The sequence below is a fragment of the Pelecanus crispus genome, chromosome 6 (assembly GCF_030463565.1).
Source record: "Pelecanus crispus isolate bPelCri1 chromosome 6, bPelCri1.pri, whole genome shotgun sequence".
Lineage (NCBI taxonomy): Eukaryota > Metazoa > Chordata > Aves > Pelecaniformes > Pelecanidae > Pelecanus > Pelecanus crispus.
The window spans coordinates 2,974,009-2,987,434 of NC_134648.1; the positions used below are offsets into that span (position 1 = coordinate 2,974,009).

Below are 13,426 nucleotides of genomic sequence, written 5' to 3' on the forward strand. Positions count from 1 at the left end.
AATGAATGACTTGGACAATGAGATGATTGAATGACTGGAGTATACACAGGAAACTCTGAAAACAACTGTATGCAAAGTATTGTCAGTGTGCAAGCTAAATTGACAGGAGTTAATGTTTTCTTAATGTGTTCTTTCTTTACTCTGATCTGGTGGTATTTTTATCAACAATGCTTTTAGTTAAGGAAGACACATGAATTCAGCGTGCCAGGGTCAACAAGGAAAATTCCAAAGACCAAGGACAACCTTGGTTTTGGGTAGTGATGAGACCGTTAAGAGATATCTTGTGGAGAGATTGCAGACCTTGGAGCATTCTGCTGTTTCCACTACGCTACTGTAAAAGTTGGCTCTCTGCCTTGAAGGCAGGAATTTCAGTTGAATCAGAGATGTTAGCAAATATATTTAATAGCAGCTTTTGGCTGTCCACACAAGCTCCTTTACAGCTTTACATTTTGGCGCTGTATGACTTTGTGAAGCTCCACTCTATGGTAAATGCAGGATTTCCTGACACTAGTGACTGATTAAAGGATGACAGGATGCTGACAGTGCTTCAGTTTTCTAAGAAGGTCACTGAATATTTGCTGCAGAAGAGCTGTCCACAGCCTTCCTCAGATTTCTCCTCTGGCTAACCCCCATATTGACTCAGCAGTATGGAAGCAAGTTAACAGCTTACCTTATCCAGTTCCTAATGCTCTATGAAGGTCCTCACTTAACAGTTCTTTCTGTCATTTTGCCATCCCATGTAACTGAATAACAGATAATCTTCCTAAGTCTTTCTATTTGTGCATGTTTGTGTTCAGTGAAGTAGCCTACAGTTCTCATGCATAATCAGACCTTCCAAAGGCAACTCAGAAAAGACAAGAAGGAACAGGGCTTTTATTCAAGGGTGTGTCAAAGTGTCTGGTGTGAATGTGGAAGAGGAGGGAGCTATGGAAGGGTGTGTTTGGGCAAGGGGAGCCAACCAACCCTAGAAGCACAGGGAGTGGCTTTGAGTGGGACTTTATAACGGGCAGGCTGAGATAGTCCACCCTCTGCCTGGACACACTGCTGCAAAGCTTAGACTAGTGAATCTCAGTGCTGACTGCGCATCTGCCAGTACAGATGGCTCCACAGACTGGCTCCACCGAGAAGGAGACGCGACCTGTTTCAGCCTTCCTACAGCTTTTCACTTGGGAAGAGATCAGAATCCACAATGGCCGTGGTCAAGGTCGGGAGCAATGGCTGGTGATCGACAGGAAGGTTTATGATGTCAGCAAGTTTTCCAAACAACACCCTGGAGGCAGCCGAGTTCTTAGCCACTATGCTGGGCAAGATGCTACGGTAAGATCTAGGAGGATTGTGGAGGAAGGTGGTCCTATTGTCAGGGCAGGATGACATGGTAGGACTCCAGTGGAGAGTGCTCGTGGTAGTTGGCACTGTGCTGGGTCAAATAATGCAATGGACATGTCTGTGCCATCTGTAAAAATGCCCTTGTGTTTACCTTCAAGGTCAGAGTTACCTGCTATGCAAATTGTAAAGCTCTGTCTAGGTTTACTACACCCTACTGTAAACAAAGCGGTATCCGTGCAGGTTGTCTCGCCACTAGGTATGATCAGGCAAGCTGTCTTCCAGATGCCTGAAAAGTGTCTCTGTTGTAGCAGTGAGAAAGACAAGAGGGTAGGAAGCATTATGCTCAGGGTGAATTTTTACGTTAAAGGCTGCTCTTTCAGGGTCACACGGATGTGACCAGTGATAAGCAAATGATAATCAAAGCTAGAGCACGGGTAGATAGATAAGGAGGAGGTAATATCCAAACATAAAGCAATTTTGAGGGCAGTGAAGCAAGAGAAGGGGGTACTCAAGGATGTGACACTATTTTGTACAGGTAAGTGGAGGAGAAGAGAGTCTTGAGCAAAGAGGCTATTTCAAAGGGGGGCGGGGAGAAATAAAATACAGAAAAAATGACTGAGAAAGCAGCAGAATGACATTTGGCTGCAGAAGATTAGGAAAAATTCTACAAATAATCACGATCTGAAAATAGATTTTCCAGAGATTCCTGCAAAATTCTTTGATTTAGACGATTTCTCTAAAATAATTTGTTGCTTGTTGACAGAAATAATAAATTCTAAGCAGATTTCACAGACTATTTGCTGAAAGTAGATACTGAATTTCTGAATGGTCAGAAATATGCGCATTAGAAACATGACCAGGATTATGGCATAAACTTGTGATGTGTGAGACCCAGATTTAATTCTTGTCACGACAAGACTTTCTGACCTCAGGGAAGTTGCTTAGCCTGCCTTATTCCTCAGGTTTAAGTTCGTAAAATGGGATAGCACTTCCTAACTCATGGCCCAAAGTGGATCAGATCAGTTATTTTTCACATTTCATTCCTTTCACCCTGCTTGAAACTGAGGCAGAAAAGTACCTAGTGTTCTCAGATGAAGAAAAAGGGGGCTTCTGAGTCTTGTTGGTTTTCTTCTTTAGCTCACTGACTGGCAGGTACAGCCCTGTTTTAAAGAGAGGGTTGTGTGTCCATTATGCAGTACCTGCATGACATGAGGCGAGATTGCAAACAGTGCCGCACCAAGAGCTAACTGAAGAAGGGACACCAATCCTGCGCAGCAACCACTGCCAGCTCTCTCACCAACCTGCTATCTTCCCCGTAATTCTGTTCCAGTAAACCTTCTGTGCGTGCTAATTCCCTGTAGTCTTCTCTAAAGAGGATTTGGGCACGCTAAAAGTATTTTTTTTTTTTTAAATGAAAACTGCGTTTTTACTTGGAGATGAGTGTGCCAATTTTAAATCAACACAACCCTTTCAGATGATGTTTTGTGCCATGCTGTAATGACCTTACTGCATCAGTAGAGACAAACCTTGAGGCTGCCACTCTTAAGAACGTTAAGACCAGCCATGCCAAGCGAGCCCAGAGATCCCTGTGACCATCTCCTGCAGTTTCTATTGCTGGACTTTTACAAAAGGAGTCAAGGAATACAGAATGCATGGAATGATTTGTCCCCAAGCTATGTCCTCCCAGCTTCTGCAGCCACCAGTGTAAGGACTCGCATTTAGATTATTATGCGTTATAGACACACAAGGGCTTTAACCGCAGTGAATTTGTCTGGTATGAATGAGTTTAAAGAATGACCTTAGATCTTACTTGTATTTATTATTACAATAATATTAAAATCTGTTTTTCCTCGTTATTACTTTTGTACATTTTAAACCTACTTCCTGCTAATTTCATTATTGTGTTATAAAGATAGTGAATAAATTTTCCATCATTTTCTCAATGCTACTTATGGGCTTTTAAAACTTTTTAACTTGTTACCTCTTTTCCAAGGCAGTCTTCATGTATGAAAGCTGTTCCAGAACTCTATTCATCTTTTCTTTTTTGCTACGTATAGTTGTACTACATCCCTTAGAAGACAGAAGGACCAGAACTACCTGCAGTAAAGATTGTGGGTACACTGTGGATTGATGTTGCATCGTAATGACATTCTTCTGTCTTGCTCTCGATTTTTATTCTGCCAATCTTTATCATTCTTTTTGCTTTTAAAATGCAGCTGTGTTCATATATTCTGAGAAATACTTTTACAGAAAAGCAGGACTGGGAGGTGTCTCAAAAGATTGTCTGGTGCATGACTTTGCCTAAAGCCTGGATCCAAGATTTTTTTCCAAGTATTCTTGACTACTCTAGAAATCATAACTGTGTATATATGGTGAGAATTACCTTCCTCTAGAGCTCATAATTATATATATAGAGTGAGAATTTTCTTCCTCTGTGTGGATTACTTTGTAAATATAGACAACATACATTGCAGAACATTACGTTAATGTCAAATGTTGGGGGTTACATGTGTTGCAAATGCTAGTCCTTAAAGATAATCTCTCATAAGATGGTAATCACAGCCTAAGAGCAGGGAGGAGAAAGGACACGTTGCAGGACTGAAAGGCTTGTGTTCCTGTGGTAAGAAGCTGTCGTACTGATATTGTGGTTAGGACATTCTGCTTGAAAGGATTCTGGCTCCTGTTTCTAAGCTGCAGTATAGATACTTACAGCTTGACTCAGTTTTAGAATTCCTGGCAAGAAGGAGCTACATAAAAATGTATAAAAAAATGTAGGATGAGGGGCACAGAATCATAATGGAAAGGTTTCCCCAGTCCTCTGGGTCTGGACAGAGTTACTCACTTGTCACTGTGACAAAGGGCCACTAGATATCTGTAGAAAGCTCATCTGTCCAAAAAGTCACCTTGCTCTGACTTCTAGACTGAAGTACTCAGAGGCAGACTGTCTCTGAACAAGAGACTCCAGAGGAATGTCAGACTGCACAAGGGAAGTCCTCTGTCCTCTTCCAGGGACTTAATCCTGACCAGACACACGCAGAATTTTTTTGTGTCATGATCACCCACATTGATTTTCAGAGTCAAAATCAGCAAGTACCTGGCTGCTTAGACACCGAGGATTTTGTTATATCTGCTCTTTCTGGAAGACAAAAGTGTACAGTCAGCCTCTTTACCTTTCTTCTGGAAAATTCACTGAGGACATGAGCTAAAGAAGAGTTTTGGTTTATCTGGAATTACATCCTTTTTTCCGTAGTTTATATTTGATTTTGAAACTGGTATTTCAAATGGTTCTTGGACAGACCCATTTGTGTCACTAGTGTTACCCAGTTCCCCAAACCATCAATCAGTTTGAAAACCTACAGGGAACTGTAAGAGATACCCAGTTAGCCATGCTATGTGTATGGAGCTTCAGCATGTATTTCCTATGGCCCTAGTGTAATAAAGACAGGATTTAACATCATGCTACGCCTGGCAAAGACACACCTCATTCATTGACATGTTTTCCTGCTCCTGGGTTCCATCCATAGGGCAGGGCTGCTGGCTGGAGCCTTCTAGGGAAGGACTGTGCTGAAACAAGCAGATGAAAGAGCATGTTTCCCTCCGCAAAGAGTTTTTCATCAAACACTTTCATGTTTATTACCAGCCTCGCCCCAGTACTTTTATGAAATCTAGTTTCTTGAAACTTCTCCAGCTTCCTTGGGCCAAGCTCCAGTTGATGGTAAAGAACTACAGCAGCAGCCAAAGGGACAAAAATGGACAAAGGAAACTGGATTACGTATTATAACAAAGACCTGGGAGAAGGAGAGGCTCAGCGTTTGGTGTTTAGTCACATACCCTTTCTTACCCCCTTCCTTTCTGTGTTTCTTAGGATGCCTTTGTAGCATTTCACAATGATAAGTCTCTGGTGAAAAAATACTTGAAATCTCTGCTGATTGGGGAGTTGGCACCGGATCAACCCAGCTTTGAGTCTAATAAAAAAGTGAGTGTCCTAGAATCCAGCTTTGGGAATGGCTTGGGGTTCAGTATGGGAGGAGAAGGAAAATAAAAGAGCTAGCAGAAATAATTTCTGAAGCAGCATGCCTGACACTGTGCTATAGGCTGGGTGGTGGGGAGGCAGCTGGCAGTAGTCATGCATGGAAACATGCACTGTCCCAGAATCGCTAAATCCACCCCTGGGTGTGAGGAATGAGCCCCAGAGTCCCAAATTCTGCTCAGTTCTTCCCACTGTGATGTCTCAGTAACAGAGCCTGTCAACAACTTATTTTCCAGTGTGAAAGCAAACCCAAGATCTGTTGATCTCATGCACATTTTTGCACAGAGACCCGTCTGATAGAATATATCCTCTGGCTTCCATGGCTACTTTGGGATTCCTGGGTCTGCTATGTTAACATTTTCAAAGTACATAGTGCATTAATACTTACTTTACCAACAGAAATCACTTTTAGAGGATTTTCGTGAGCTGCGCTGCACTATTGAGAAGATGGGACTTCTGAGGCCAAATTACCTCTTTTTCTTCCTGATTTTCCTTCACTTGCTGGTACTGGATGCTGCATCCTGGCTCGTGGTCTGGTACTTTGGGATATCCTTAGTGCCCTTCCTGGTTGGCATTGCGTTCTTCACCATTGCTCAGGTAAACTGCTGACAGCTGTTCAACACTGCAGACATGTTTGGTTCTTCCAGATGGAGAGGATTAACGAAATGTTCATATCCCAGTCATTGCTTTGCTCCCTCTTCTTAGATCCTGTGATCTGACTGAAGACAACAAGCATATTCTACATTACAATTTTTGCTGCCTCCAGCAAATCTAGTTTTGCTGACAAGCTGCTCACTGGGGTTTGGTGGGGTGTTGTGGAGCTGGCAGTTTCACAAGATGGGATGAGCTGATCTAATCACTTACCCCAGCAAAAGAGGGAATATTTCATTCTCAGCTCGACTTTTGGCTCCATGCTCCTTCTGTTTACTGACTGATGGCTCTGGTGTTTGTTGGCTCCTTTATGAGCCAATTACACTCACTAGCCCTGAATAGTTTTCTGCTGGTTTAGGAAACTGAATCGTGGAAGGGCACAATACATGTCAGGGTTGGTGTAGGGAAGGAGGGAACAGGACTTTGTGGCCCTTAGGTGGGAGAAGTTGGAGGGTGAGGGGAGGAAGAAAGCAAGATTTTCTTAGTAGCACTGAAACCTTAGGTTTGTTCAGACATCCATGGAAGAAGTGTAAAGTAACTAATTTTTTAAATAATCTGTTCTGTTTGCCCAATATCTGCTAAGGCAGATATTCCTCAAAGAGCATTCTTGCATTTCCATGGGAATATGAAACGCAATGACGCTATGGATTTGGAAATTCTTACACTTTCTAGCTGGTTACTTGGAAATTATATTATATTTGCGATGGGAGCAAAAGACTTCCGTGTTGTAACAGTCAAATGAATTGTAATGATGCTTTGCTGCTTTCCCTTTAGCTGCTGCAATAAAATCAGAATCTGGCATTGAGCAGCTTTAGTGGACAGTAGCCTGGAAGTTCTCAGCATTGAGCACGTAGGACAGCAGGTAGTGTCTCTTCCCCAAACCAGAAGGAAGATGCACTCTTACTATGAAGTTACGGAGACTCCCAAGGCAAATTAATGCAATGCCACTATGATTCTGTTTCCTCAGTGATCCTTTTGTCTTCCAGATCCAGATGGGCTGGTTCCAACATGATCTGGGGCACTTCTCTGTCTTCCGGAAGCCTAAATGGAATCGCCTCCTGCAGATCCTTGTGATAAATGTTCTGAAGGTAATTGCCTCATGGTGGGAATACTCTCTGGAGTTAATCTGGACTAAGCCATGAATGGGAGTGTCCCTACATTCAGGCAATATCACCTGTGAGGGAAGTGTAGTGCAGCCATTAATAATAAGTGGGTAAATAGTGATGTAATTGTTGATATTGTTCTAGTTTGAATCCCTGGTCTTCAACTTTTCCTGCAGGGGTTACCAGCCAGCTGGTGGAATCACCTGCACAACCAGCACCATGCCAAACCCAACTGCTTCCGCAAAGACCCTGACCTCAACATGCACCCTCTCCTCTTCAGCTTGGGAAAGAAACTCTCCGTGGAGGTGAGCATGGGGATGGCTGGAGAAGCAAAGATTTTAAAGACCAAAAGCTATAGAGTGAGATATAATAATAACCCAGCTTATGCCTTTCTGCATAAACTCAGGGTAATTTCGAAAGTGTTCCAAGGTCTGAGAGTCTTATGTACTGACTGGTTATTATGATGCTTAGGCACCAGCTCCTGAGAAGCAAAGTCTTTAAATCACTGTTTTAAGTTCTCTGTGTTGCTAGAAGAGCAGGGTAAGCACCTTGAAGGCAGTCCAAAGAATGAGTCAGTCCACTTGCATTAGTGTTAGATGTTCTTAGTGATCCTGTAGATAGTGAGTCAGATGTTCCTTCTGGGTCCTTTTGGCTGTGGGAGCTGTTTGGCGCCTAAATCCTTCAGGGCCAGTATAGGTGCTATGCACAAAACACATGTGTAGCCCTAAGAGATAATTTCTCTTAATCACAAATGTTATGGCTTTCATAAAAATAAAAACCATGAACAGACCCTCCCTGCACCCTTATGATTTCTGATACCATCAGGATAGGCAAGGTCTCTTCTGCCTTTTCTTTCCCTGGCAATTCTGTTTACTCATGGGGTGACGAAATGGCCTCTTTGCTAGATAACCAGCCTCTTAAAATAACGTCTCACTCTCCTTTAGCTGGTAATAAGCAAAGAAATTACAGCTTTCCAAGGCATGTGGAAAATTCCAGCTTTGCTGTCTCGGAAAGACTCCTGTAAAGGGAGTTTATACAAAATAATTATTCACAGAAAACTGTTAGCTGCAACTGGGAAGGATTTTTGTCAGTGGTCTTCCAAAAGCTCTCTCATGGCTATATATTAGCATGAGCATCTAGATAGGGCTGGCTGTGCCAGACTGGGTTTGATGGCAGTGAAAATGTAGGAAATTAGTTCTCATGTCTTGCTGCTTTTTAACAGAAAAGAGTCAGGCACACTGGATGGGCAAAATGGATTTCAGTGGTTTCATTTTGTCCAGTTCATTTGTTTTGTTTCAGTTTTGATCCAGTGAAGACGTCTTTGAGGTGTTCAAGTTTTTTTCCTCAGTAATAGGGGAGCTCTGAAAATAGTTTGCTTTACCACCTTATTATTTTGTCCTTTTTAAGAATCATAAGCACAAAATTTGCAGATGATGTTAAGAACCCTTTTGTACAAATAGTGAAAAAATACACTGTGAGGAAATAAACTTGTTCTTTTTGTAAATATTTAATCTCTTCACAGTTTCATGTACTTGAAGGCAAATATTCAACAAAACTAAAAGGCAGATGTCTTTATAGTGTATTTACTACTTTGTTCTTGCAGTCATTTTAGGATAGCATCCAAATGCTTGTGTCATTTCTGGCCACTATCTCCTCTATTACTCAAAAATTTGGGCTGCCTGCATCCTATCTCACCTGATACAGAAATTCAGATGTAGCTTTCACAGCAAACACATCCTGCATTTGGGAGCCATCAAGTTTCTTGTCTTAGTTTTCATGTTAATAATCTGTTCCTCCCTGAGCACCGATAGCCTCAGCACTCTGTGGTGAATGCGTGGAATTGGTTAGATTGCACTTTCATTACCATCACTGGAAACTCCCCCTACAGAATTCAAATGACTTGTGAGAATTTTTGTGATTTTTGAGCATTTTTGTATCCTGCCATGCGTTTTGGAACTCTCATAAAAAATGGCTCTGTTCTGATCTCGGCATAACATTGATATCTGGATACAGAGGCTTGAAATGAAGTCTGCTTCTCTCCATTGCTTTGGAATGTCAGCACCTGCTTTTCAAGAAGAGGGGTTGAATTAGAGAGATTAAGAGGTAGTTCTCGATGTGTTCATTAGACAGGAAGAAGAAATACCTTATGAAGGGTCTCAGGTCTCCAACTGGCCCATTACAATGTCTTCTCATTTTTCAGCTTGGAAAAAAGAAGAAGAAGTTCATGCCTTACAATTATCAGCACAAGTATTTCATCTGTGAGTATCCCCTCTTCCTTGCAGTGCTGTTGGAACTTCACCTAAAAAGCATGACTTCATCTCCTCCCCAAAATAAAGATTTTAAAGATACTCCCATTGAAGTCACAGCTTCAGGAAGCTTCCTTCACATTAAAGAAGGTTCACAAGAGGAGGAAGTGCCCCTTATGTCTCTGTTAGGATTAGGTGATGTTAGGTACTAGATAGGGGTGAATCGAGTGTGAGGAAGAAAGGGATGGGAAAGCAATGAAGAACTGGTGAGATGAAAAGGGGAACAGATTATGTGGACACATGAAAAGTTAGTGTAAATGGGAGACAGCAATTTTTTATTCCACTGCGAAGATGAATCTTTTAGGAGAACTGTTCCCCACCCCCCCATATTCTGTAAGATTTATGATGCAGTGAAGTTATAAATGTCTCTCTGCTTTCATTCTTCCCTTCAGTATTGGCCCCACTTGCACTTGTACCCTTCTTCCAGCTGTCTATATTCTACTTCTCAATCAAGAGGAAAAAGTGGTTGGTAAGCACTACTCGCATTGTCTAGAAGACTTTAAAAAAATTTCGCCACTCTGTGGCTATATTAACCTTCACCTCAGGTGATTGTGGGGCTTAAGATAGAAAAGGCTGATTCTAGGCTTTCTGCAGCAGGAATGCAGTCAACGGGTCCAGGGAGAATTTTTTTAGTAGAGGCTTTTATTTTTTTAGTGGAGGCTTTTTAGCCTCTTAGCAGCTGAATAAAAGTTAACAGAAAACTCTCAGAGCTAGGCAGAGTGTGATTACAGGGCTGTTTGCTGGTCTTTAGTTAGTGATGCTAAAGTGAGTGCTGTCGGAATATTTCGGGAATACATTCAACCTGAGGCAGAATGGTGGTGTGGAGCTTACTCTGGAAAAATAAAAAATCAAGAAATAAGAACATTTTTTATGCTGCAGTTCAAGGAAAGGGGAGAGGAGGGAGTGGAGGGAGTTCATCAACAAAGATTTATTTTAATCTTTTTTTTGTTGTTTTGTTTGTTTACAGGACCTGTTACTGATTGTGTTTTTCAACATCCGAGTCTGTCTCATGTATATTCCTTTAATGGGATTTAACAATTTCATGGTGTACTACTGGCTGTCCAGGTAACACGCAGCATACCCAGGGTCCCTATGACTAATATTTGTAAGCAATATTGAGCTTCAATGGAAATAAATGAAAACTAGTCATACTCACTACAATTTTCTCAGAAATAAATAGTCAGCCAAGAAGAAGCAGTGTCACTTGGGGTGGTGGTGGTGCTCAGGGGCATCTGCAACTACAAATTTAGTGGTTCTCAAAAGAAACTCCATAAGTTAGGAGGTAAAGGAGTGGAATAGAAAATCTTGAATTATGTAACAGTGTTCTTTTACTTAAGATGAGACTCAGGAAAGTGTTTTAATGGTAAATTTGGATGGGATTAGAGATATAATAAGTGTTTCTGTGTTTATCTGCCCAGGTACCTGGAGAGTACCTGGTTTATTTGGGTGTCACAGATGAATCACATTCCAATGGACATTGATTACGATAAGAACAAAGACTGGGTATCTACTCAGGTGAGAATCTCCTTTCATCTGGAAGAGCGGGTCTGCAGTTCTGAATTATAGGACAAAGGCAACATTGTTTTTCTCTTAGCTTTAATGCTGTTTTGAAGAGGTTTGTCCTTGCTATTTGTTAAATAGGCATGCATTTCTGTAGTAGTCAAAACATTTAAAACTTTAGTTCGAAAACAGGACATCTAGATTAAAAAAAAATCCTATTTTTTCACTGAAAGTTTTTGACACATTTTTCACAACAGTTTTCCCTTCATATTATGAAAAAGTACTGATAGAATAGCTGTCAATCTCCTTTTTAGTCCAACTAAAGAGAAGCAAACTGGGACTGGATGCCTTTATTATTTACCCTACAGGTTTACTGCAGATAAGGTAAATCGGACAAAATTTAGGTCTGATAAAAATGAGTATGTGAATACAACTTTACTTACATCTATACTGCCTCCAGCAGTATAATCCCACATAGTGGTTTCTAAGCATTTTTCCTTATATTGAGGGAAAAAGACCCACTGGTATTCATCTGACCAGATCTGAATGTCTACATCTGAACACCTGTTACATTCATTGGAGAGAAAGAGCCATTTCTGGAGCATGATTCATCTTAGTCTAAAATAGACATCTAAATCAGGTCAGGTGAATGGCACCATAAAACTGCCTATTTTTCTCCATTGACTCTAAAGTGATGAGCTCAGATGCAGATGTCAAACTAAAGATGTCTAAATTAGGTGAGATGAGGCCTGTGTATACAAATGTTTGTCCTCATACTTTTGCATCTAACTCCACTTGTACGGGTTGGAGGAGGCCAGAAGACTCTTTGGTGGGCGTCTTTTCTTTCCATCCAAGTGAAAGATATGAGAAGAACCTCTTCAAAGAATCACAGTTGGAGCTGTGTGCATGCCAGTGAAGAAGTTGTTCTTTCTGAGCAAAGAGTTAGCTAAATTAACGTATATCCCAACAATCTACAATCTAGACTTTGTTTAATTCTTCAGGGCAATGATAACTACAATCTCTGACACTAGGTTGCCTTTTACACTAGATGTGGGTGGGTGATAATTGCTGGGCTTCAGTTGTCAGCCTTCCAGAAAAAGAAAAGCTAAATCATGTATTTCTCTGCTATTTCTTCCTCCCAGCTCCATGCAACATGCAATGTGAACCAATCTTTGTTCAATGACTGGTTCACCGGGCACTTGAACTTCCAAATTGAGCACCAGTGAGTATGATTATGGGGAGAAGAGTGGGAATAATATGGGGCACTTAAAAGTGAGAAAGACCATGTAGTCTCACATGAAACCATTCAGGAGACCCTTTGCTCTCCTTCTAGGGGAGGGCAGGGAAATATTTTGAACAGAGGGTGATGCAAGCAAAGTCTTACAATAGCTGTCTCTCCTTCAATTCTGCAGCCTTTTCCCCACAATGCCTCGACACAACTACTGGAAAGTTGCTCCTCTGGTGAAAGGCCTTTGTAATAAGCATGGCATTGAGTATAAAAGCAAGACTTTACTCACAGCCTTTGTAGATATTCTGCAGTAAGTATCATTAACAAGATAGTTTTGCACTGTAATAGCATGCAAGGGACAGACATAGGCAACCATTTCAAATCAATATCCATGGCGAGATCAAACCTAGAGTTTATTTAGGTTTTTCTAAAGGCACTTTTAATTTTCAAAAATTTTCAAAGTTTCAAAGACTATTTTCTCTTCCTTAAATCCTCTCAATTCATTCCCTGTAGTCAGACTTTGAGATGTCCTTGCAGTTTTTAATCTGTTTTTTCCATTTACTTCTTTTTACATCTAAACTGCAGTTTGCTTCCCATGAAGTTGCATATTGTTTCCCCATAAGCGATTTTTTACTTTCTGTTCTTGCAGTTCACTGAAGGATTCTGGGGAGCACTGGCTTGAAGCATATCTGCATGGTTAGAAACTGGCAACCCTCAAAGGCAACCTCTTCACCAGACAACTGCTGCAAAGAGTCAGCACAGACCATCAGTGTGTGTGTGTCTTCTGGCATAGACATTGGGGAGAAGTAGCTCTTGAATCAACTTGATCAGTTTACTTCATTGGAGGCACCAGCTCATTGCTTATGGAAAAAGTTTGAAAGGAAATTCTTCGTAGAGTCATAGAACCATAGAATGGTTTGGGTTGGAAGGGACCTTTAAAGATCATCTTGTCTAAACCTCTGCTGTGGGCAGGGACATCTTTCACTAGATCAGGTTGCTCAAAGCCCCAGCCGACCTGACGTTGAACACTTCCAGGGATGAGGCATCCATGACTTCTCTGGACAACCTGTTCCAGTGTCTCACCACCCTCACAGTAAAGAATTTCTTCCTTATATCTAATCTAAATCTACCCTCTTTCAGTTTAAAACCGTTGCCCCTTGTCCTATCACTACAAGCCCGGGTAAAAAGTCTCTCTCCATCTTTCTTATAAGCCCTCTTTAAGTATTGAAAAGCCGCAATAATATCTCCATCTTAGTGTTTTCAGCTCAGTGGATCAGTGAAA

The 13,426-nt window shown here is 41.3% G+C and overlaps 1 protein-coding gene across 1 annotated transcript; it reads left to right on the top strand.

Annotated features, from left to right (window-relative positions):
* The first annotated feature begins 1,098 nt into the window (after positions 1-1,098).
* LOC104037506 (acyl-CoA (8-3)-desaturase) lies at positions 1,099-12,865 on the top strand. Its single transcript, XM_009491485.2, has 12 exons — positions 1,099-1,317; positions 5,192-5,302; positions 5,756-5,953; positions 6,994-7,095; positions 7,287-7,415; positions 9,311-9,368; positions 9,809-9,885; positions 10,384-10,481; positions 10,835-10,931; positions 12,059-12,138; positions 12,329-12,454; positions 12,794-12,865. Exons 1-12 carry the CDS (start codon positions 1,099-1,101, stop codon positions 12,843-12,845), a joined length of 1,347 nt encoding a protein of 448 aa, XP_009489760.1. The 3' UTR covers positions 12,846-12,865.
* The last annotated feature ends 561 nt before the right edge of the window (positions 12,866-13,426 follow it).

Bases quoted from the DNA above. Each gene is read 5' to 3' on its own strand.
- LOC104037506 (XM_009491485.2), top strand. From the start codon at position 1,099: ATGGCTCCACAGACTGGCTCCACCGAGAAGGAGACGCGACCTGTTTCA. The intron at 5,303-5,755 runs GTGAGTGTCCTA...CTTTACCAACAG, and splicing joins GCTTTGAGTCTAATAAAAAA to AAATCACTTTTAGAGGATTT. The intron at 10,932-12,058 runs GTGAGAATCTCC...TCTTCCTCCCAG, and splicing joins AAGACTGGGTATCTACTCAG to CTCCATGCAACATGCAATGT.